The sequence below is a fragment of the Typopeltis vanoorti genome, chromosome 23 (assembly GCF_054136105.1).
Source record: "Typopeltis vanoorti isolate ZY-2024b chromosome 23, IOZ_Tvanoo_1.0, whole genome shotgun sequence".
In the NCBI taxonomy this organism is placed as follows: Eukaryota; Metazoa; Arthropoda; class Arachnida; order Uropygi; family Thelyphonidae; genus Typopeltis; species Typopeltis vanoorti.
In genome coordinates, this window is record NC_143571.1 from 41,533,975 (window position 1) to 41,557,141 (window position 23,167).

A 23,167-nucleotide genomic window follows, 5' to 3' on the forward strand; every position below is an offset into this window, starting at 1 on the left:
AAAAGAAATATCCTGTACCCTTAAAAAAAGTTAAGATCTCATGATAATGTCCAACATAACTCAAAAATCATATTGTATTAAAGAAGAAATGGAGAAAAGGTACACAAGCTTTGCTGTAAGACCCAGTTTAAGTTTCATTATCTATTAATGAGTACAGAGAGCATACACATTAAGATGAAGGTTTATGTTAAAAAAAAAAAAAAAAAAGCAAAGAGAATTACAGGAAAAATTACTACCTGTGTATGAAGTGATATATGTGAACACTTAAAAAAATTAAATTATAGCCTTTCATTAAAAAAAAAATAATAATAATAATAAACTGTATTTGCTCCACGTTTGTTATGTGTTAACAAGGTACCTCCACTGAGTCCCGAAATCCGTGGATTATTATATATATAAGTTATCATGCCAACATATGTATTTCACATTTGATGTTCAGGTAAAGAATTGTAATTAACGTAAAAAAAAAATATATTTCTAGAATCTACTGCGTTTTATTCAAATATTTATGATTGGCTTAATTTAAAAAAAAAAAGTCATTTTACGCTACGGTGTATAAACGTCGTAACTCAAGATGCTTTTCAAATAAAATATATTTTGAAGCACAGCTACCAGCTTCAGTGTTCGAATTTTGTGGGTACACAAGTCTTCTTGACGATTTATATGGTTGGCCTAGACATAGTTTAAGAAATCAGGCGGCACTACTTTTTACACTTCAAATGTGCGAAAACAATACGCACGTTTTATTCTTCAGTCATACTGATCGCTATACATACCTGTGAACTCATACGTCAGACTACTAATAAGACATCGGGATAATAATTTCAATATAGCATCCCATGACAATCGCTTTATACTTCACTACAATGGCTGTTTTAAAATGAAGAAAACAGATAACAAATTAACTTAAAAGGATGTCAAAATACATACAAACACATTAACTGACAAGAGTCGCCATCTATGACAAAGTTTTTCACTACTTAGGAAGTAAATGCAAAATCTCATATATTAAGGCAATAGTTTTCATACTTAACCCACTATTCCAGTTTTAAGATTTTCATTTCTCCCGATCGTAAATAGATGCATTCCTTACCTTTATTTCTATTAAATAGCTTTGTTTATAAGTAAATACCGTAATATGTTTTATTTATTTAAAGTTAAGAAATTCATATTTTTAGACACAAATTCCGTAGATATAAAAATAAACATTATAGGACTGTCACCGTAAGAATGATATTCATATAAATTAAAAATAATTATTATTATGTGACAAGTTAAGGACTCATCGTAGGTATAGCATACAACATACACAACTCACCGTCTCCCCTACTTAATCTCCAACTATACAATGACAATACCACAATGTAATCGACGGCTTATTTTATTTTATTTTTTTCCGGGGCAAGTTTTTATTATTATTACCACCCCAAGACCTCATGGAGTCAAAGACTCATCTGGGAGGTCCTTTTATCACGACACACACATCTCATCATACAGTGTTTTAAACAGATTCAAACTCTTTGCCAACACCACATTCTCAGGCAAGGCATTCCAATCATTCACAACTCTGCACGAAAAAAACCTGCCTCTCACTCCCCTACTCACACCCTCTTTATACAGTTTCCAGGGATGACCTTTGGTTCTCCCCTGATCTCCCACTATTCTCTGTGAAACTTCTCCAACATTGATCCTATAACAACCCCTTACCAACTTGTAGGTCTCTATCATATCTCCCCTCTTCCTCCTGTCCACCAGACTCTGCAAATTACATCTTCTCAATCTTTCCTCATACTCGACATTCCATACATTTTATACGTGGTATAGAGTGACCTGGTGCGAGTGGCTTGGACACCAGAGGCAAATTATTATTATATACAGGTGTCTGACTCCGTGGAGTCAGAAGACTCATCATGGGAGAACCCTATATTGACACATTAGCCATTATTCACATAATACCTATCATACCTCTCCTTGAACTCATTCATAAACTCCTCTGGCAATGCATTCGGGGGTGATCCCTTGTTTTCTCTCCCCTCCTGCACTACACTACTGAAAAAAGGCATGTGTCAATCCTATAAAGCACCTTTAATAACTTATATGCCTCTATCATATCTCATATATCATTACATATGTTTATGCTTATAAATACATTTACAGTGTTCTTCTGAATTGTGATATAATGGAAGTTATTCTTATTTATCACCTCCCTTCGATATATTATTATTATTATACATGTGTCTCTCCATGGAGTCAGAAGATTCCTTGCAGGAATACATTATTCACACAATAACTATCATACCTCTCCTTAAACTCATTCGCTGACGTAGCACTCACAACAACCCCTGGCAACTCATTCCCATTCACACGTTCCAAGCAAAAAATCATCTTAACACCCCTGCTAATCATGCTCTTACACAATTTTCATGGGTGACTCTTCTCTTCCTGTACTGTAAAATGACTTCAGTATCCTATAAAACTCCTTTAATAACTTACATGCTTCATCGTGTCTCCTCCTTTCCTCCTATCAATTATTTGAAGCTCACAAACTGTCAATATACTCAGATAGGAAGCATTCCATAAACCTGCAACAATCTTTGTCACTTGTCTCTAGATCTTCTCCACCACTTCTACATCCCCCACGGAATCTGGGTGTCCAGATCTGCATACAATACTCACTCCAGATGTAGCCTTCTTAGAACCTTATACTGGGAAACAATAACGTCTCTATCTCTGCTTGTTAGCCTGTTCTTCAACAACCTGTTGCTGTTTTCGTTACCTCCACAATAATGCCATCTAAATGTCAACTCCCTGGCCACAATCATCCCCAAGTCCCTGGCCTCATCAGTTTCCTACAATTCAGTTCCATCAATACAGTACACGCTTCTGATCTCTTCTTCCCAAAGAAGATCACCTTATACTTGGTCACATTAAATTAGTAGCCATTTATCTTTGCCCATGCTATTAGTCTATTTAAGTCTTTCTGCAGGATCTCTGCATCCCCCTTCATTTACCATTGCTCTTCCCAGTTTAGTATTTTTATAATATAAATATAAATATTTTATCAAATTATTTCCTATATCACTGATGTACCAATTAAACAATAGAGGTCCAAGTACTGAACCCTGTAGTACACTACTGGTCACCTTTCTTCTCCTGGACTCAACTCCCCCCCCCCCATAAACTACTCTCTGATATCTGTCTATCAACTGAGTAAATAAACTGAGTAACACTCAAATTTAACTTTTCCAGACTCGCTAAATACATTATCCTATCAAAAGTTATGACACACACAGATATGCAAAATATGTCCTTATTTCCACACCTTAATAACTTTCCTAACTCCAGGCAAAAGATTTTTTTAAAACTTATTGTAGAAAATAAGTTTTAAAAAAAAGTGGTTATAGGCACAGGACCAAATACTACTCATAATTTTATGTGCTATAACAAGTAGATCCAATTAAAATCACAAGAATCAACTCCTCACTGGTGCCTCCAAACAACACCAAGGTAAAAGATTTTCTGACATGCTGCTGCTAACAATCTTCTCTGAAATTGGTAACTTTCCATGCACCATTGTTTGGCATAAATTGAACTGACTTCCAAGAGAACTTTTCTTCATTCTCAAACCATAAAACAGCCTAGCAAGTAATATCTTTAATCTTAGAAGAATGAAAGTATAACAGTTATGATTCCATGCAGGACCAGTGGATGTAATCCCTACCATGAAAAGCAATCTCACTCTTTGCTGCCACATCCAAACTTAATTGTTAGGAACAAGCATTTGGTAAAAAGCATTCTCCAATCATCAGGAGAAGGTACAGTATGCTTCACTGAGGACATTCTGTATATCTTAGACCAGAAAAATAGATTATACACATTCATTGTTCACAAATTCTTGAGAGGTTATGTGTGTCCTGATATTACTTAGGGCTTTCCTCATCTCTAAATACTGACTCTCCTGTAGGTCGGAGCCAGCCTTTTCAAAGAGGATCAGCTTCTTCTGTCAGTCAGTAATTTAGATATATATATCTTGGGCTATACATCACATCTTGGATTTCCATTCATTCCACACGCTGCCAACCGTGGAGTTGGGATTGGTTTGCTATAAATGGAATTATGGCTTGAAGCATCCAATAAACTATTGGATGCTTCAAAAGAGCATTCAACAATATAATTCCACCCATAATTCCATTCCATTTGTGGGCTAGTTTGGAAGCTTCAGCACAGGTTTAAGCTCAAATATTGATTTAGTATCCTTGATACTAATGAGGCAGTACTGGAAGAGATCAAAAAACAGAAGAAAGTGTGCTATGAGGAATTGCGAGTGAGGAAAATGTGGAAGAGAGATCTCTCTCTCTCTCTCTCTCCAGATAAATTATGAGTTGGAACCACTACTTGCACACAAAGCTGAAAGAGCAGTTAGGAGCTTGATGACAATAAGGCCCTCAAAGCCAGGAGACAAATGGAATCCAGACAGAGTTTATCAATGCCAAAGGAAATGGAAGAATGAGTGTTTCAAAAACTGTCTCCATATCCTTGTAATCAGTTTTTGAAACATTCATCCATCCATCACATGTGGTATTGACAAACTCTGTATGGATTCCATCTGTGGCCTAGAGACAACATGAAGTCGGCATTCATGCCGCTGGACAAATTTCAAAACTGCAAATTTTTTAAGTAATTACAAGATACACTAACATATTAATTTTGTCAAAATATTGGAATAATAAATTAGTCTACACTGTAATTTCTTTCAAAAATACTGTTGTGAATAGCCAAGTTATGCCTTACCACCAGAATCAAAAACTTCACGTTTATGCTAAGACTAACACCACTGCTGCAATCTATAATCAAATCATCCACAAATCCAACACAGCCTTTGTATGTGCCATATGCCAATGCTTTTCTTCTGTTTGAGAGGTAGTGCCTTCTAATATCTTGCTGAAGATTGTGTGCACAATTACTGTTCTTCCATGCTCTACCTCCTCATATCCAGATAACATCAACCATGACAGACCTCTTACATCAATCTTCTCCCCCAACTAATGAGAGAAAGAAGAAAAAAAATACCCACTAATCTTCTCACATTAACCTCGAATCCTCTCCATAGTTTTGCTGATGACAGCACACTCCATTCCATAAAACTTAGATTGACCATAACCAAAATCTTAAGCTCCAATCACTTCACCACTCGAGCAAAATCTGGTGAATCTCAATGATTTCGAAACATAATTTTGTCTGCCTTCCCAGAAGAAAAATCTTGCTTCATTTCCCCCTTACTTTTTGATAATATTCTAATCTCCAATCAAGGTCAATTTCCTCTTTTAAAACTAACTTTCAATTTAGCCCATCCTGCAACAAACACATTACATTTCTAAAACATTACTTCTCTCCTGCACAAATCCTATATATAAATCCCATTTCTGAAATAGTTGAAGGCTTCATGTTTTGCTGTTAAATGTTGACAGAGCTAAAAACAAAAAACTGCTAAAAGAAAAGAGACTTTGCAACTAATTTAAAGTATTTAACATAGATCCAAATAATAATCAGACAAAAAAAAATCTGCACTCATCATGAATGCACCATTACTTTTCAATACATCTGCAGCTATTAAGATAACAAACTGAAAGCAGGAAGTTGTGAGTGGAAACTTCCTGTACTATTCCGATAAGACAACACAGCCTGGAATGCAATGGCAAATAATTAAAAGTAAACAGAATTTCAAATATAGCTTCAACAAGAATGTGCAATACTTCTTATCTGTGATTCTCTGTATTTTGTTAAATGTAATTACAAATTTATCTCACTTGGCTGAATGTTATATTTAAATGAATTTGCATAAAAGCCCTTAAATATGATAACGATTTTACTACTTTAGTAAATCACTTAAGGAATTGACAACGTAGATAGGAATATAAATTAAATTGCACTTTAATAAATATTTCCGATATTAAAGTGTAATTTAATTTATATTCTTATCTATGTTTTCAATTCCTTAACTGATTTAGTAATGCATAAACAACGTATAAGCTTCTACAAGATTTTACTACTGTCAGTTAAAAGCAATAAGCAAAAAAGTGAAGGAAAAGAAGAAAGCATATCAAAAGTTCCTGGCAAACAAGTCAGCTTGTGCTCTTAGAGAATACAGAGGCAAATGTAAGAAAGCTAAACACTGTGTAAAAATCGCTAAACAAAAGTAATGGGAACACTTTGGTTAGAACATAGAAAATAAATATCGAGAAAGTGGCAAGATATTCTGGAGGTTGTGGATGAAGTTCAGAAATGGAAGAAAGAGTGCTGCAAAAGGAATTAGAGATGATAAAGGTGGCATGAAAATTGGAGAAATAGATATCCTTGATGTATGGAGTAATTACTTCGAAAAATTGCTAAATGAAACAAGCAATGATAGCACAGTGGTAAAAAACACTAACCAAGCATGCAATCAGGAATACATATCCATGCTTGAAGAAGAAAAAAGCCATTAAAAGCCTGAAATGTGGAAAGGCAGTTGGGTAGATAATATGTGACCAGAAATGCTCAAGTGTGGAGGTATAAAAGTCTTATAGTGGTTGCACTGCACAGTTCAGAAAGCTTGGACAGAGGGAGGAATTCCAGCTGCTTAGAGTAGAGCTCTCATAATACCCATATTTAAAAAGGGAAATAAAACTGAATGTGAGAATTACACAGGTATTTCTCACATTGGTATACAGGTAATTGAAAATAAAACATCTTCAATTACAATACACAGTAGGACAAAAATCCCTTATATTTCAAAATGTTTAAATCATAATTTTTATTTTGATTTGTAGTATGTCATATATCACTTATATATATATATATCAGTTCAAAAGCCGGTACAAGAACTAGAGGGAATCTGCAATTTTTGTATACCAATGCAAGAAGCATTCGAAATAAGAGAGAAGAATTTTTGGCATTAGTCAGTGCAATCTCACCAAAAGTTGTAGGCATTAGTGAAACTTGGCTGTCAGTAGAAGATGTGGTCACTGGAATTGAATGTGATGGATACAGTATTTTCAGGGAGGACAGAGAAGATAGAACAGGGGGAGGAGTACTGTTGATGATAGCTGATGTGTTGCAGCCAAAGAAAGTAGTATATCAAGATGATAGACATGTGAATGAGAGTTCATTTGAGGCAGTCTGATGCAAAATAGTGACCAATGCAACCAAATATACAGTTGGATGCTGCTATAGGCCGGGGAGTACAGGGGGAGATATTGAATTCATGCATCAGCAAATTAGTGCAATGAGTGCAGGTTTAGTGATTATTATGGGGATTTTAATTACGTGATATCAATTGGAAGGAGGAAATATCTTGTAGTAAAAAGGAAATGGAGTTCATACATCTTCTACGAGATAATTACTTGAAACAGCACATAACTGAAGGGACACGTGGTGTGAGAGTGCTGGACCTGGTTATTGGTTCAGAGGATATATGCATAAGTAAGGTGTCCTCGTTACCTCCAATTGGAGAAAGCGATCATGTGATATTAACTTGGAAGGTTGCAAAATCTGTGGATTTTTCTGTTAAGAAGGGGTATATACAGAACTACAGGTTAGGTAATTATAACAAGCTTCAGAGTGAGCTTGCAGCCATCCTATGGCAGAACATATTGCAGAGGAAAGATGTTAGCAGTGCATGGGATAAAATCAACGGGTATCTGAGGAAAGCAATATCAGATTGTGTCCCCATGGTCAGGAAGTTAAACAAGACAGGTGTTAGATGGATGAGCAGTAGTATCAAGCTTGATCTGCAAAAAAAGAAAATGTTATGGAGAATTTACAAGGAGAAAGGCGATCAGTACACCTATGAGCAGTACAAGGCTCAAGCTAGGAAGGTCACCAGCATAGTAAGAAAAGGTAAATCACATTATGAGAAGACCTTAGCCAAAGAGATCAAGGGTAATCCCAAAGAGTTCTTCCGCTATGTGGCAAGTAAAAGGAAGAATGACTTCGGAAGGATAACTTTAGTGGGTGCTGATGGTACTGAGGTGACAAAATCAGATGTAATAGTCGAGTTACTGAGTGATCACTTTTCAAAAGTCTATCACCCAAGTGAGGATATCTCTGTACCTGTTGCAATAACTAATGTGAGAATTGAAGCTAAGAAATCAGAGGTATTTAATATATTGCAAAATTTAAATGCAAACACTGCTGTAGGTTTAGATGGAATATCAGCTCGGGTGTTGCGTGAATGTGCAAATGAATTGTCAGCCCCTCTTACTTGGATATTTAATTTAAGTTTGAACTCTGGTATGGTCCCTAGGGAGTGGAAGTTAGGCAAAGTGGTTCCTTTGCATAAGGGTGGCTCTAAACTGCAGTAGTTAATTACAGACCAATTACCATCTCAGGATATAATAAAATTAGTTTAATCCTTTATCCAAGTGTGGGCAAACAAAGTTTGCACCTGAAAGTACCTTCAGGACTAGGGTAAGGCAGTACAACATCGGGCAACTCATTTCAAAGGTGAAGCAAGCTAACATCACTCCTATCTCAGTATCTCCCATAATGCAAAACACATCTCCTTGCGGATATGTATAATGTTATGCATTAAGGGAAGGGCCACTACCCAGACTAGTTTCGACTTTGACTGCAGTCTCTTCAGTGGGAGCCAGGCCCAGAGGTGGAGATACCAGGCAGAAAAAATGGCAGGTTATCTTTACCTATAGGAGATGCCAAATGGTGTGCCACCTTTTTATTAAAAAAAAAAGGTTCTTCTGCCTGGTATCTCCACCTCTGGGCCTGGCTCCCATTGAAGAGACCTCAATAAAGGACAAAACTAGTCTGGGTAGTGGCCCTTCCCTTAATGCATAACATTATACATATCCGCGAGGAGATGTGTTTTGCATTATGGGAGATACTGAGATAGGAGTGATGTTAGCTTGCTCCACCTTTGCAATGAGTTGCCCGATGTTGGACTACCCTACCCTAGTCCTGAAGATACTTTCAGGCACAAACTTTGTTTGCCCACACTTGGACAAAGGATTAAACTGAATTTATTATAGTCTAACCAAGTGAAAAATAAACTTTCAACATCTTTCTCTAAGTCCAGAGTAATTTAATAAAAAGGTGGCACACCATTTGGCAACTCCTATAGGTAGAGATGACCTTGCTAATGCTTCTGCCTGGTATCTCCACTTGGGCCTGGCTCCCACTGAAGAGACCTCAATAAAGGTCAAAACTAGTCTGGGTAGTGACCCTTCCCTTAATGCATAACATTATACATATCCACAAGGAGATGTGTTTTGCATTATGGGAGATACTGAGATAGGAGTGATGTTAGCTTGCTCCACCTTTGCAACGAGTTGTCCGATGTTGGACTACCTTACCCTAGTCCTCAAGATACTTTCAGGCACAAACTTTGTTTGCTCACACTTGGATAAAGGATTAAACTAAATTTATTATAGTCTAACCAAGTGAAAAATAAACTTTCAACACCATCTCAGGAGTAGTGGTAAAAGTATTGGAACAATTGGTTAAAGACAAAATTCAAGAATGGGTGGATCAGGATATGATACTCTATAGAGGCCAACATGGTTTCATTAAAGGTAGATCCTGCCTTAGCAATCTATTAACTTTTCATAATAATAGAATGACATCTGAGTTGGACAAAGGAACTGACTACACAGTGGTACTTCTGGATTTTGCTAAAGCTTTTGACACCCCATGGAACACTGTTACACAAATTGGAGCAGATGGGAATGGATACTAAATTGGCGATATGGATAGGAGAATGGCTCAGGGAGAGATACCAGAAGGTAGCGTATGGAAGAGCCAAGTCCAGGACGAGGCAGGTGACCACCAGTGGTGTTCCTCAGGGCTCTGTGCTTGGATCATTGTTGTTTAATTTGTATATAAATGATATAGGGATATAGGAAATTCTTAAAGGGAGATATTCAGTTGTTTGCTGATGATGCAAAGTTGGGTAGCGCAATAAAAAAATCAAGCTGTTGTTGAAAGTTTGCAGGATGATTTAAATAAGCTGGTAGAATGGGAAAAAGGTAATGGATGTCAGTTCAATGTGGAAAAGTGTAAAGTCATGCATTTTGGGATTAAAAGATCACCAGCTGTGTACTACATTGATGGAACAGTACTCCAAGAGATTTGATTCAAAAAGATATGACAGATATTGTTTTGCTAGTTTGGGTCTTCTGCGATGGGTCTACTGACTCCATGGAGATACCCGTAATAATAATAATATGTGAATACTTCAATGGAGATTGCATTAAGAGTGTTATATTGTAGCATATGTTAACACTTATTATTATTATTATTATTATTCTGGGCAACTCCAAGGAGTCGACAGACTCATCGAGGGAGGCCCTAAACATCATGTCAAGAACAACTATTCGATATCCACACAGTATCTATCATACTTTGCTTTGAAATCATTCACAGTCATGACATCCACAACAGACTCTGGCTGCTTATTCCACTCATTTACCACTCTCCAAGTAAAAAACCTAGTTCTAACACCCTTGCTAACAACACTCTTGCCCAGTTTCCATGGATGGCCCCTAGTCCTCCCACCACCAGTCCTGTTCTGAAAAATATCCTCTGAATTAATCTTATAGAAACTCTTCAGTAATTTGAATGTCTCAATCATATCACCCCTCTTCTGCCTATCGACCAATTTCTGTAACCCATAAATCTTCAACCTATTCTCATAAGGTTCATTTCAGACCTGCTATCATCTTGGTCACTCGTCTCTGGATCCTCTCCACTTCCTCCCCATCACGAAGAAACCCTGGTGTCCATAACTGGGCACATTAGTCCAGATGGGGTCTTATCAAAGCTTGATACAGAGGAACAACAACTTGTTTGTCTCTGCATGTTAAAGTATTTTTCAGAAGCCAAGTGATTTGATGAGCTGATTTAGCCACTTTTGCAATATGTCCCCTAAACTTCAATTCCCTATCCACCAACACTCCAAAATCCCTGGCCTCATCAATCGCCTGGAGTACGGTTCCACCAATGTGATATACTGCTGCTATTCTTTTCACCCCAAAGTGCATAACCTTACACTTTGCCACATTAAATTGACATCCATTTTTCCTAGCCCAGTCCTCCAAACTATCCAAATCATCCTGTAAAATTTTGACATCCTGTGCACTCACAATTGCTCTACCAACTTTGCATCATCAGCAAACAAGTGAACACTTCCTCTCAGATCCTTACCTATATCATTGATGAACAAATTGAAAAGCAGTGGTCCAAGAACAGAGCCCTGCGGCACACCACTAGTCACAAGCCGTCTTTTAGACTCCACTCCTGAATAAACCACTCTCTGGTATCTCTCCATCAACCACCCTCCTATCCACCTCACCAACCCTATATCCATCCCCATCTGCTCCAGTTTACTGATTAGGGTTCCATGTGGTATCCTGTCAAAGGCTTTGGCAAGGTCCAGTAGAATCACTGTAAACCCATTACCCTTATCCAGTTCAGCCATCACTGTGTTATAAAACGTGAGCAAGTTACTGAGGCATGATCTACCCTTCACAAAATCATGTTGTCCCCCATACAATATCCCATTTGCATCTATCCAATCCTGTATTCTTTTCTTGACTAATTTCTCTTCACTTACAGGGTGTTCGGGATAAATTTGACAGTTTCGTAAGGAAAAAGAAAATCTTCTTTGTATCTATTAAATTTAATGAATTGACAAAAAAACATTACAGGCAGAGTTAATTACAATACTATCAACAAGATTTACTCAAAATAACCACCATTAGCATCGATCACAGCTTCAATTCTGCTTCGGAACCTCGAACAAGCTGATGCTACAGTCTCCCTGGGAAGGGCCGCAAAAACTGTTTTAATTTTATCCATTAACTGGGCTTTTGTATTACTGGAAGTGCGATTGGTGTCTTTTTCAACTGCGCCCCATACAAAATAATCCATGGGGTTAAGGTCTGGGGAGTTTGGAGGCCAAACATTTGGACTGGTGAAGTCGTAGAAATTTTCAGACAACAATTTTTGACTTTTCCCAGAGGTGTGGCAAAGGGCCGAATCCTGCTGCCATACATACGGCCTACCATTGGCTACCCTTGTTATCCAGGGCTTGACTACAGTTAGCAACTCCACGAACAAAGCCCGAATTCCAATGCCAGGGTTCTTCAACACCTGTTCCTGCAGATTTGCGAGGAATTCTGCTGTACGAACGCAATCAGATCGTCTGCTAGGGATCTTTCTTCTTGCTACATCCTCGTAGTCACCATTGCAAGTCTCTAGTTCATGCCTGATTGTTTTTACTGTATTCAGGGAGCATTGGGCAGCAGTCGTAATATCCTTATTTTGATGGCGGGCACGAATCATCATGATACAAGTTATTCTCTTCCATGATTCAGGTGGGTTGCAGCTATCCATCCTTTCTGACATCTTGTATATGAATGAAGAAGGGTCCAAACTTTTAAATGAAGAGAAGTGTGTGTTAATACATGTAACTTACGGAAAAATATAATTAATTATAAATATGTCAAATTTATCCCGAACACCCTGTATATTATAAATTCATGGCTCACTGTTTTATATATGAACAAAATTATTTACACAATCATAAAAATTAAAATAAAAAACAGGAACATCATACTGTATGTATGAAAAATCAATAAATAAAGCACAATATTGAAAATCTCATTAAGCATTAAAAGTTATTTAAAGTTCATTTTACTTCCACCTATTGCTGTGACCAACATCATTCAGTAATTCCTCTAAGGTCTTCCTCCCATTCACACAGTCCAGACATAGGTTCTTCAAGCACTTGCTATTAATGCTCCTTTGAGGCATGTTTGACTCATTTTCTTAGAGGCTCACCACGAGAATCCTTCATCAGGAATGTTGATACAAGTGCCAAAGAATCCTTCATCAGTGGCTGATCTTCTTTAATATTTTCAGTAGCCTTACAGATGGTTGGTTGGCATGCTCCACAAACCTATGGAAAGAATACTTCCGACTCTTGCATAAGTTGTTGGTGCGATTTCTCTCATCAATGGTTGCTTGATGGACATTCTATAACTCTGGTGGAAACAAGGAGGAAACTCACTTAAGCATATTGAAGGAAGTATTCCATCAGGAAGAGCTGGTGGTTGGATGTTACAACAATCCCATTAGCTGCTTCGTCTGTTGGTAGAAAAGCCAGTCCATCCAACATTCCACAATTATGTTTTACCTGGTAATTATTCCTGTATGTATGCAGCAGTCAGTCCTTGGCAAACTTGGCACCTTTCTTCGTGTACTTTCAGTCAGGTGGTAGAAACAGCCACAAGATGACATGCAGTCCAAAGACTGCAGAAATAGTATTCATCATGGCACATTTAAAATCGATCATCACAGTGACAGGATCTAGATTGAATCCTAGATGCTCACATCTACCCAAGACTGCCCAGAGGAATTCTTCATAGGTTGAATGGTACTTTGCAGATAGAAAAAGCATACACATGTTATAGCAGATAGCCCAAGGGGAGCTCAGATGATATATAATTGCCAGAATGGTCATGGTGCTGTTGCAAAAGTCCAATCCATAAACCTGTGTTGTTGCAGAACAAATATTCAAGCATCTGGTTTGTGGCAAATGCCATAATTCTCTCTGTTGACTCAAGTCCATTGTCATAGATTAGTAAATCCTAGTATTTCCAGAGCCCTGTGGTTTTCCATTCACCACTGATAAGCCCCAATTTTAGTAGGGATGTTGAATCCTTTGACAATGCTCCTTCTGTAGATGGCAAACATTATGCTTCAAAGAATCCAGGCATCCAACTGTACAATGGTTTTCAAGTGGTTGTTGATATATTGCATCTGCAGCAATATGTACAGGTCTCTTTACAGTGTTCTTTATTTTGGTAAGGATATGGGCCATGTCGGTCGGTTGGTAGAGTCTCTGCTACTAATGGCTCATGCAAAACGTTAAGCAAATTTGAGTGCAGTTAGTAGTTGGAAGGAGGTCAATCGTTCGATGCTGTTGGCACACTCTCCCTCAATGAGTCTTTGGACTCCCTGGAGGCGTCAAATAATAATGTCGATGTTCAGTCAAAAAAAAAATTAGCTGTTCACCTCCAAATATGTATAAGCACAGCCTTTGAAAAAAATGCCTTCTTCTGAGCACATTCCCAACATACTCGTACTGTTGGAGCTTTTCTTGGTGATAATTAGCCTTCTGCACACAGATTATAACCTCCTTTATTCTTCTTGATGATCTCCAAATACATTCATTTTTTTTTTTTTTTTTTTGGCTACTCAGAGAATACAACAAATGATTAAAAACACTACAAAAGTTCATAAGAACAGTATATTCTCATAAACATTAATGTCACAGTGACTGATATAAAACTGCTGACTCGGATTAAATCTAGCAGCCCTAAATACACACCCAACTTGCTCTCACCACAGTAACCTGAGGTTAATTATGATTTAATCACTGGCTGACAACTAGTTAAGTAAGTTTGAGCGCGGTTAGTAGTTGGAAGGGGACAATCGTTCGATGCTGTTGGCACACTCTCCCTCGATGAGTCTTTGGACTCCCTGGAGGTGTCAAATAATAATAATAATAATAATAATAATAATAAGATGCAGGTCTAGGCCATGTGATCATTAAATAGTAACCTGAGTGTGACATTAAAAGAAATAAGACGATTATATTTTTCAGGATTAATTTTTTATTAAATTTACTTAAATGTATCATAATAAATTCATTAAATGCATTTAATTCATTACAATATTATATATAATATCATATTTAAAGAAAATATAATAAATTTTCTGTTAAAGTCTGAGAATAGAGAAAAGGGTTTGTCCTAAACTCCACTTTAATTGAGGGTATTTTGTCTTACATTGGTCAACTCTACTGTTATCTGAATAATCGATTTATTTAATGTTAAACAGAAATGCTCTTATAAAAGACAGCTACAGCTTACTTTAATAAATAATGCTGCATCACTTTACCGATTTTTTTTAACATTTGGGTTTGTGTGTTTTATAGGCCACTCAACCCCACAATTCTGCCGAAATTAAATTTAAATCATTGGGGATACTTATTGTATAATAAGTAGTAATTCTAACTATTAAAGTTTGCAAGCCTTTAATAAGCAGAATCCAAAGGCCATCACATATTCAACACTGGGATGATGGAATAACGTCGCGCCTATTTTGTAGTTTAAAATCTTGAGAAGGAGATGGTTATTAATACATTTCACCATTCCAGAAGCTTGATAAAATGGAATCTGAAATGTAACTGTGTTATGATGCGCTTACTGCTAGTTATTTTATTGGTATCATTTTGCATTCACAGGGTGTTTTTTTTTTCCTCCTTTATTTATACTTCCCAAAGGGAGTATAAATAAACCTTTATTTATACTCCCCTTGGGAAGTATAAATAACAAGGGGAATATAAATAACAGGAGAAGTAACTAACAAGGTTATTACACCAATGTTTAATCGCTTCTGAACATTAAATTTCGTTTTTTTTTAATGTCCGGAAAAGGCGCTGCCACTCAACCCCACAACTCTGCAGAAATTAAATTTAAATCATTGGTGATACTTAACATTCTCTGTCAGCTAAAGACTATATAAACATTACATACCTACACATTACAAACCGTCAAATCTTCAAGGTCAAACCTTTACTTAAATAACGGATGGGAAAAAATAAAGTAAATAAGGATTGCGGCGTATCAACTTAGTTTCAAATGAATTTTGCAGTACACACATATAAAGTAGCAGAAATAAACGTGCATTAACAGTGTCGACAGCGGACATGGAAGCACTGATACACTCACTTCCTGAGTACAAAGTGTGACGCAAGTAACCACGGAAACCTGTAAGAAAGACCTGCGTGATGACCCAAGTCGTTCTATGAAGCAGATACCGTGGAACTAGCAACGTACGTAATCTTTGAATACCCCATACCTGTAGCACACAAAACAGGTGATCACTAACGGCAATGACATAAAAAAAATTAAAAAAAAGATGCCGTGAACTATAACGTTACGCTTCTGCATTCAAAACGATAGCACTTCAAAAAAATAAAATAATATAATATAAAAAATATATAATTTCTCTAATAATAATGCAGTTTGTCTCCATGCACATTATCAAATCATTCATGAAATGCTTTTAAAAAATGATTTGCTTTTTTGGTATAAGAGAGAAAGAGTATACAAATTTCACACACACATATACAGTGGAACCTCGGTTGTCGAACATAATCCATTCCTAAATACTGTTCGGGAACCGATTTTTTTGAAAACTGAAACCATTCCCCATAAGAATTAATGTAAAATGGATTATTCCTTTCCCGAACCCCAGATGATTGTTTATTTAAACCTTTATAAGAGTGCTTCATGAATAAAATCGTATACAAAAACAATGAAAATGCATAAAATCTTACACAAAAATCTTACACGAAAATTTAACTTCACTTTAACTATATGGAGGAGAGTTGATGGAGTAAGTGGAAGGAGGTGAGGAAGAGGAGTCCCCTTACATAAAAACATCAGGTAACTGTCCTTCTGGGGTTTTTTCTCTTTCTCTTTTCTGTCTCTTGCCACTCGACTCTGCTTGAGACACGCTGGGCCTCTGTCTCAATAAAAACCTGTCCAATGAGATTTGTTTTTGCCTGCGTTTTAAAATGTTTCTGAAATGAGACATGGCACTGTCATTGAAAAGGTTTATGATGTTTGCTACAGTTTTGTGAGGGTGACATCTTTCCACAAAACTTTGTCTCACTAAAAACCTGTCTAATGAGATTTGTTTTCGCCTGCGTTTTAAAATGTTACTGAAGTGAGACATGGCACTGTCATTGAAAAGTTTATGATGTTTGCTACAGTTTTGTGAGGGTGACATCTTACCACAAAACTTTGCACCTCATCCCATTTCGCACACATTTCTTTGATCAAAGAACTAGCAACATCCTTCCTTCCTCTGTGTCTGAAGACATTTCCTCCACCTCGTCTTTTGCTGCTCCTTCTGAAGGTGTTCCAGTTCTTCCATGGTGACCTCATTCCTGTGATCTTCCACTAACTCCTCCACATCAGCATTGTCAACTTCTAAGCCCATGCTTTTGCCCAGAGACACAATATCATCGATAAGAGCAACATGCTCAGCCTCAATGTTTCTGTCTGCTACACAGTTGGGCATCACTTGCGCCAGGCTTTGTCAAGGATACTTAAGCAGTGGAGGATGTTGAAGTGATTTTTCCAGAATTCTCTGAATGTTAATTCTGGATCAGAGGTCACTTCAAACCACCTTTGAAACAGTGTTTTGGTGTAGAGTTACTTAAAGTTCAAAATGACCTGCTGGTCTTAGAGAAGTTGTGTTAGGTCACAGGAACTTTACTGTGATAAAATCAAGCTCCTTCACTAACTTGTCCTCCAAGCCTGGAAGGTGAGCAGGAGCATTGTCCATCACAAGAAAGCTAATTGGCAATTTTTTTTTCTTGAAGGTATTTTCTCACAGTTGGGGCAAAGACTTCATGGATCCACTGAATAAACAATTGACTGGTTACCCAAGCCTTACTATTAGCTCTCCACATAACAGACAATTAATTTTAATCATGTTATTTTTCTTAAACACCCTCGGATTGTCAGAGTGGTACACAAGCATTAACTTGACCTTGAAGTCCCCACTTGCATTTCCACATAGCAAAAGAGCCAGCCTGTCCTTAATTGGTTTGTGTCCTGGCGAAGCTTTTTCCTCCTAAGTGATGTAGGTCCTCTTTGGCAATTTGTTTCCAAAATAGGCCGGTTTCATCACAGTTAAACGCTTATTGGGTAATAAAACCCTCAGCCATTACATAGTCATTAAATTCTTGCACATATTTTTCAGCAGCGTCTTTGTTCGAACTCGCAGCTTCCCCATGCCTAACCACACTATGTATGCTGTTTCTCCTCCTAAATTTCTCGAACCCCTCTACTAGCTTTAAACACATCAGTATCAGCACTCGTACCAGAGTTTTTCTTTAACAGATCGTTATGTAATCGCCTTGCTTTTTCACAAATTATAGCCTCAGAAACACTATCATCAGCTAACTGTTTCTCGTTTATCGAAATCAGCAACAATTTTTCCACTTCTTCGATCGTCTGTGACCTTTGCTTAGTAAGAACTTTTACTTTTCTTGTAACATCAGCTCCACTGATCGCCTCTTTATTTTTAAGTATTGTACAGATCGTTGATTTCGCCATACCGAACTGCATAGGAAGATCCGAGACAAGAACGCCATTTTCATGTTTGGATATAATTTCTTTTTTCACCTCTATCGTGGTTCTAACAACTTTTCTTTTCGTTTTGCTGCTGTCACTATTCTTCTTCGGCCCCATGGCGGCTTATTTAATAATAATTTATGAAAAAAACAACAAAACACAAAGAAAATCAAGAAAACTCACTGCATATTTGAGCATGTGTCTGCACTGAGCGGAGGCTGACACGTAACTGATGTGCCTTTCCCGCCTTACAGCCGAAAACGTGGTTGCTGGTATGCTGTTCGGAAACCGAGCGTTTTTTGTTCGGAAAATATGTTCGGGAACCGATCTGTTCGAGATAGGACTCGTCCGACAACCGCGGTTCCACTGTATATATATCAATGGGGTAAGATGGTGGAAGTAATGGAAAAGATTGGTATAGACTGGAAAGGCAGAAGGCTAATTATTTCACTCTGCATGGGACAAACTACCAGCAAAGGTTGGCCGATTGGTAGAGTCTGCGCTACTAAAGGCTCACGCAAGTCAAGCAAGTATGAGCGCGGTTAGTAGTTGGAATGCACCAATTGTTCGATGCTGTTGTCACTCTGCTAAGGACTGGCCATTCTCACAAGGTTAACTTCAGGCTCTACACTGACGTATGTCAGACCTCTATACCCTCGAGAGCACATGGGGATATGACAAATACAAGGACATGGGACAAACTGGTATGGTGACAGATATATATGGCACAACAGAACCATGTATCACTGGATAAGGAGTAAGACAAGGCAGTTCTTTCACCAGTTTTGTTTAATATGTATTCCAAAGCAATGTTAAAAGAAGCTCTGGAGAATGCAGAAGAACAAATAAAGATTAGAGATGACAGATATTTGCAATACGATATGCAAATGACAAGGCATTATTATCAAATACTGAAACATGACAACAACATCTGTTGAACAGATTACAGGAATCCTGTATTGATTATGGAATGAAAATTAACATAAGAAAAACACAAAGGTAATGAAAATAGCAAGGAAAGAGACAAATATGGATATCAGAATAAATGGGAAAAAACTGAATCAAGTAAAGACATTTAAATATCTAGGAAGTGTGATTAGCAGTGACGGAAGATGTAAAACTGACATAAAAGCAAGAACAGCGATAGGAAGAGATGCCTTTAATAGAAAACGGAATTTATTCAGAAGTAAAATGGACAAACCTAAAGAAAAGACTTATAAATTTATCTGTGGAAAGTTGCCCTCTCTGGGACTGAAACTTGGACATTGAAGAAAGAAGAAATTAAGATTTTGGAAAGCTTTGAGATGTCAATTTGGAGAAGGATAGAAAAAATCAAATGGACAGATCCTAAAAAGAATAGAAGAAGAAGGAAGTATGTTAAAAAGGATAAAAAGAAGCAAGGGAAACTGGATCAGACATATTCTGAGAGTAAATGGAATCATCAGAGATGCCATCAAAGGAAAAATAGACAGAAAAAGACCCAGAGGAAGAGTAAGGAAAACAATGCAAGATGATACGTTGAATGGAGACGGGTACACAACCTTGAAAGAGAAGGATCAGAACAGAAGAGATGGAAGGAAAGTTTTTAGTACTATACAAAGAACCTGCTAAATTGCAGAATACTTAAGAAGAAGAAGAAGATATATCAATGGCATTGTCAATTGTTAAACAATCACACTTCTGTAATAAGTGTCATTGTTTAATCTATATATAATAAGTAAAAATATGTAATCATTAAAATTATTACAGATTATTTTTGCATTTTTACACTCTATATATACAATAAGAAATTATATAATTTCTTTATATAATAATTTCAATATAAACGAACATAAATTTTTTTTCATATTCAGTATTATCATTTATTATTATACACCATATTGACATATACACTACAATAATTTGCAATCTATGATTATGAGGATTATTTCAGTGAGGCAGACTAATCTCCCCCCCCCCTACTTGGAAGCTAGGGTTAGCATTTATGAAGGGAGTAGGATTAGCCTTCACTATTTATGTTGTTTGGTACTACTTATGGATGGAATACAGGTGTTGGATGCTGGTGATTTGTCATGTATATATAAGTGTTAATGCTATATTAACTGTGTTGGTATAGTTTCCAGAGTTCTTGTTTTAATGTTCTGTAAGTTGTCTATGTGTTTTAAATTTCTTGGCAGGTTGTTGAGTAGCGTGGGTATCAGATGCGATCTCACAAAAGAATCGTATGAGTTGCTGAAGGGTCTAGGGATGTAAGGAGTTGTTGTGGGTCGTGTTATGCGCTATGTGTCTCTGTTGTTGCAATAGGTGATGTTGAAGTAATTTCTTAGTAACATTATGTAGTGTTTCAGATTTTTAATGCTGGATTCTGTGTATGTGGCTACTGTGTATAAGGTTACCAAATCACTGTTGACACGATTTTTCTATGCAGTAGTTTTAATTTTGTTAGGGGGCTGTTTGATGTGTTTGTGTAGACCGCGCCTGAGAATAATAATAATAATAATAATTTTTTTTATCAATCAAACTTTATTATTATTCACATATAGTATTTACAATATTTACTAGCACACTAATCTGCATACAGGTGTTTACACATATTGCTAACATATTTTTTTTAAATATTTTTTTGGACATACAAGTACATGCAGGGAAATTACATACATGCATATATATGTATATATATATATATATATTTTTTTTTTTTTCAATGTAATAAATTATTTCTTTCTTTCTTTCTTTTTATTATTTTTTTTGTTGATCTCGGTGGAGATGATGTCTTAGCTTACATCTTCGAAGATGTTTAATTAGCTTATCTGAGGATGACACTGGTCAGGGCTAAAAAACGGCTTTGCCTACTCCCTATACAAGAACAAAAAAGGTGTTAGCTGATTTTTTTTTAGATTTTTTTTTTATTTGGTTGGTGTGTTAGAAGTAGGAAGATGGAAGTAGGCTGATGTTTGGGAGGTCAAATGAATGATCTGAAAGGTCTGATCAAAATGAAATTGCCGATATATTCTGGTGTTATTACATCTGTCTTGATTGGGTTTTTTTTAATGTGGTCTTCTTTTTGAACTAATTAGGAGAAATTTTTTTTTCTTTTAATATGTATCGGCTTTGAAGTTTGTGACTTCCTCATGAATATCTTGGCATCTCTGATCCACAAAAATTGGTAATTTTTTTCTGTTTTTGTTTTTTTTACTTGCTTGGTACAACAGATTCTGGTTGAATAGTGTTAAATATTCGGATAGGAAGATTGGTGTATTGTCTTGCAGTGCGTTCCAAGTCTTTGGCAACTTGTTTTTTCCTGTCTGTTGGCTTTTATGAGATTGTGTTTTGTCGACTTGCTTGTAAGACGAACTATGACTGATGCAGGTTGTGGCAAGCTTTGAGTTTTGCTCTTCCTAGGAATCCGATTTACGGTCTGAATGTTTAAGCTGTAGGGGGATATCAATTGCATGGCCTAATTTTAAAACTACGTCTCTGAGGTTTTCTGTAGGTGCAGTTTCAGGAAGACCGTTTATGATAAGATCTTCTTTATGTTGTTGCTGATTTAAACGTTTGTAAACTTTTTTAAAAAAATAATAATAATACATGAAAATCCAGCAGCGTACATGACTGGTGCTGACAATTTCGTTTAAAACGTCATCAGATCTAGATAGCCGAAAACTAGGAATTAGCCATGTTTTTTTTTTTTTTATGAAACGCATATTAGGATGAATTATTATTATTATTATTATTATTATTATTATTATTATTATTAATAGACGACACCTCCAGGGAGTCCAAAAATTCACAGAGGGAGGACACCTACACCGGCCGCTTATTGCCTGCAGAGCGGATATGCTAGCCACTCGTTCAACCAGACCGAACTCCTACACAGTGAGTCCGTTAATAACGAGAAAAAATCTGTAGAATAAATAATAATAATAATAAATCAGCTAATGCCTTTTATTCCCTTATAGGGAGTAGGCGAGGCCTTTATACCCTATCTAGCTTTTGGAGACTGAGGGCAGTTCAATCTCCACCAGTAGCCAATCAGTGATAGCTGGCCAATATCTATCACTAATTTTAGCAACCACCGATGAAGAGGCTGGCAAATAAGTGCTACCATCTTTTGGTGCCTAACTCTAACAAGGTATGTTACTGTTTGAAATAATGTGGGTACTATGGTCGATTTTCTTGATTTTACGGGATAAAGAACCGAAGTTTCCGGGAGGAAAAACACGCTTTCCCGTGACTAGGGAATCGATCGAAGAAAGGCTTAGAAAAAGTTCCTCCAGTCGGCGACTAGACTTGAATTAATAGTTCATCACGTTTACGTTTAAAATATGCAATTACGTTCCCTTTAGTACTCAGAATGATTAGTCTCAAAATGACACAGCAACTTCACTGCTACCATTATACTATTCGAAAAAGTTCTGTTGCGTACGACACAATTTTTCTGAGACAGAGAGCTGTCTGATATTTCGGTTATATCTCCTTCATCATTTTTAGAAGTAGATTACGAGCAAGTTCGCCGCGTGCAGGTTGTTCACCGCACAAGGTCGACTAATCAGAGGGGCTGCATTTTGATTTATTATATGTATAATAAAATATAGTTTTATGGCATAATTTAAGTCTGACTTCGAGCGACCAAGCACAGAGGACGCAAGCGTCACTTCCATTGAGTTACACAAGCCTTGCTGAACTAGAGGAAGATCAATCATTTATTACTTTTTAATATATTCTTCCCTTAACTCAATACAACGTTTTCAAACGTTCATACAAGTATTCAAAATATCGCTGATATGCTTCTAAAAATATAACGAGTTGAGTTTGGTGGTCACACTCTTAATGCAGAATAAAACCGGCATCTTTTCAATTTCGGGGAGAAAAAACTTTGCTGGTGTCATATCTGATTAATAGAACGAGTTCATTAATGTGGTCAGTTCCGTAGAAACGCCACAAAGTAGAAAGCA

General features: G+C 36.8%; 1 protein-coding gene across 2 annotated transcripts in view; it reads right to left on the bottom strand.

Moving 5' to 3' along the window:
* Window positions 1-15,804, bottom strand: part of LOC150093796 (uncharacterized) — a 544,781-nt gene extending 528,977 nt beyond the window's left edge. The window contains exon 1 of one of the 2 annotated variants that reach the window (XM_090413179.1): window positions 15,597-15,804. In XM_090413179.1, coding sequence (XP_090269305.1) covers window positions 15,597-15,604 — 8 coding nt within the window. In that variant the 5' untranslated portion in view covers window positions 15,605-15,804. Of the gene's footprint in view, window positions 1-776; window positions 873-15,596 lie in introns of those variants that run through there. The other variant, XM_090413180.1, reaches the window with a different exon arrangement.
* Window positions 15,805-23,167: the final 7,363 nt, after the last annotated feature.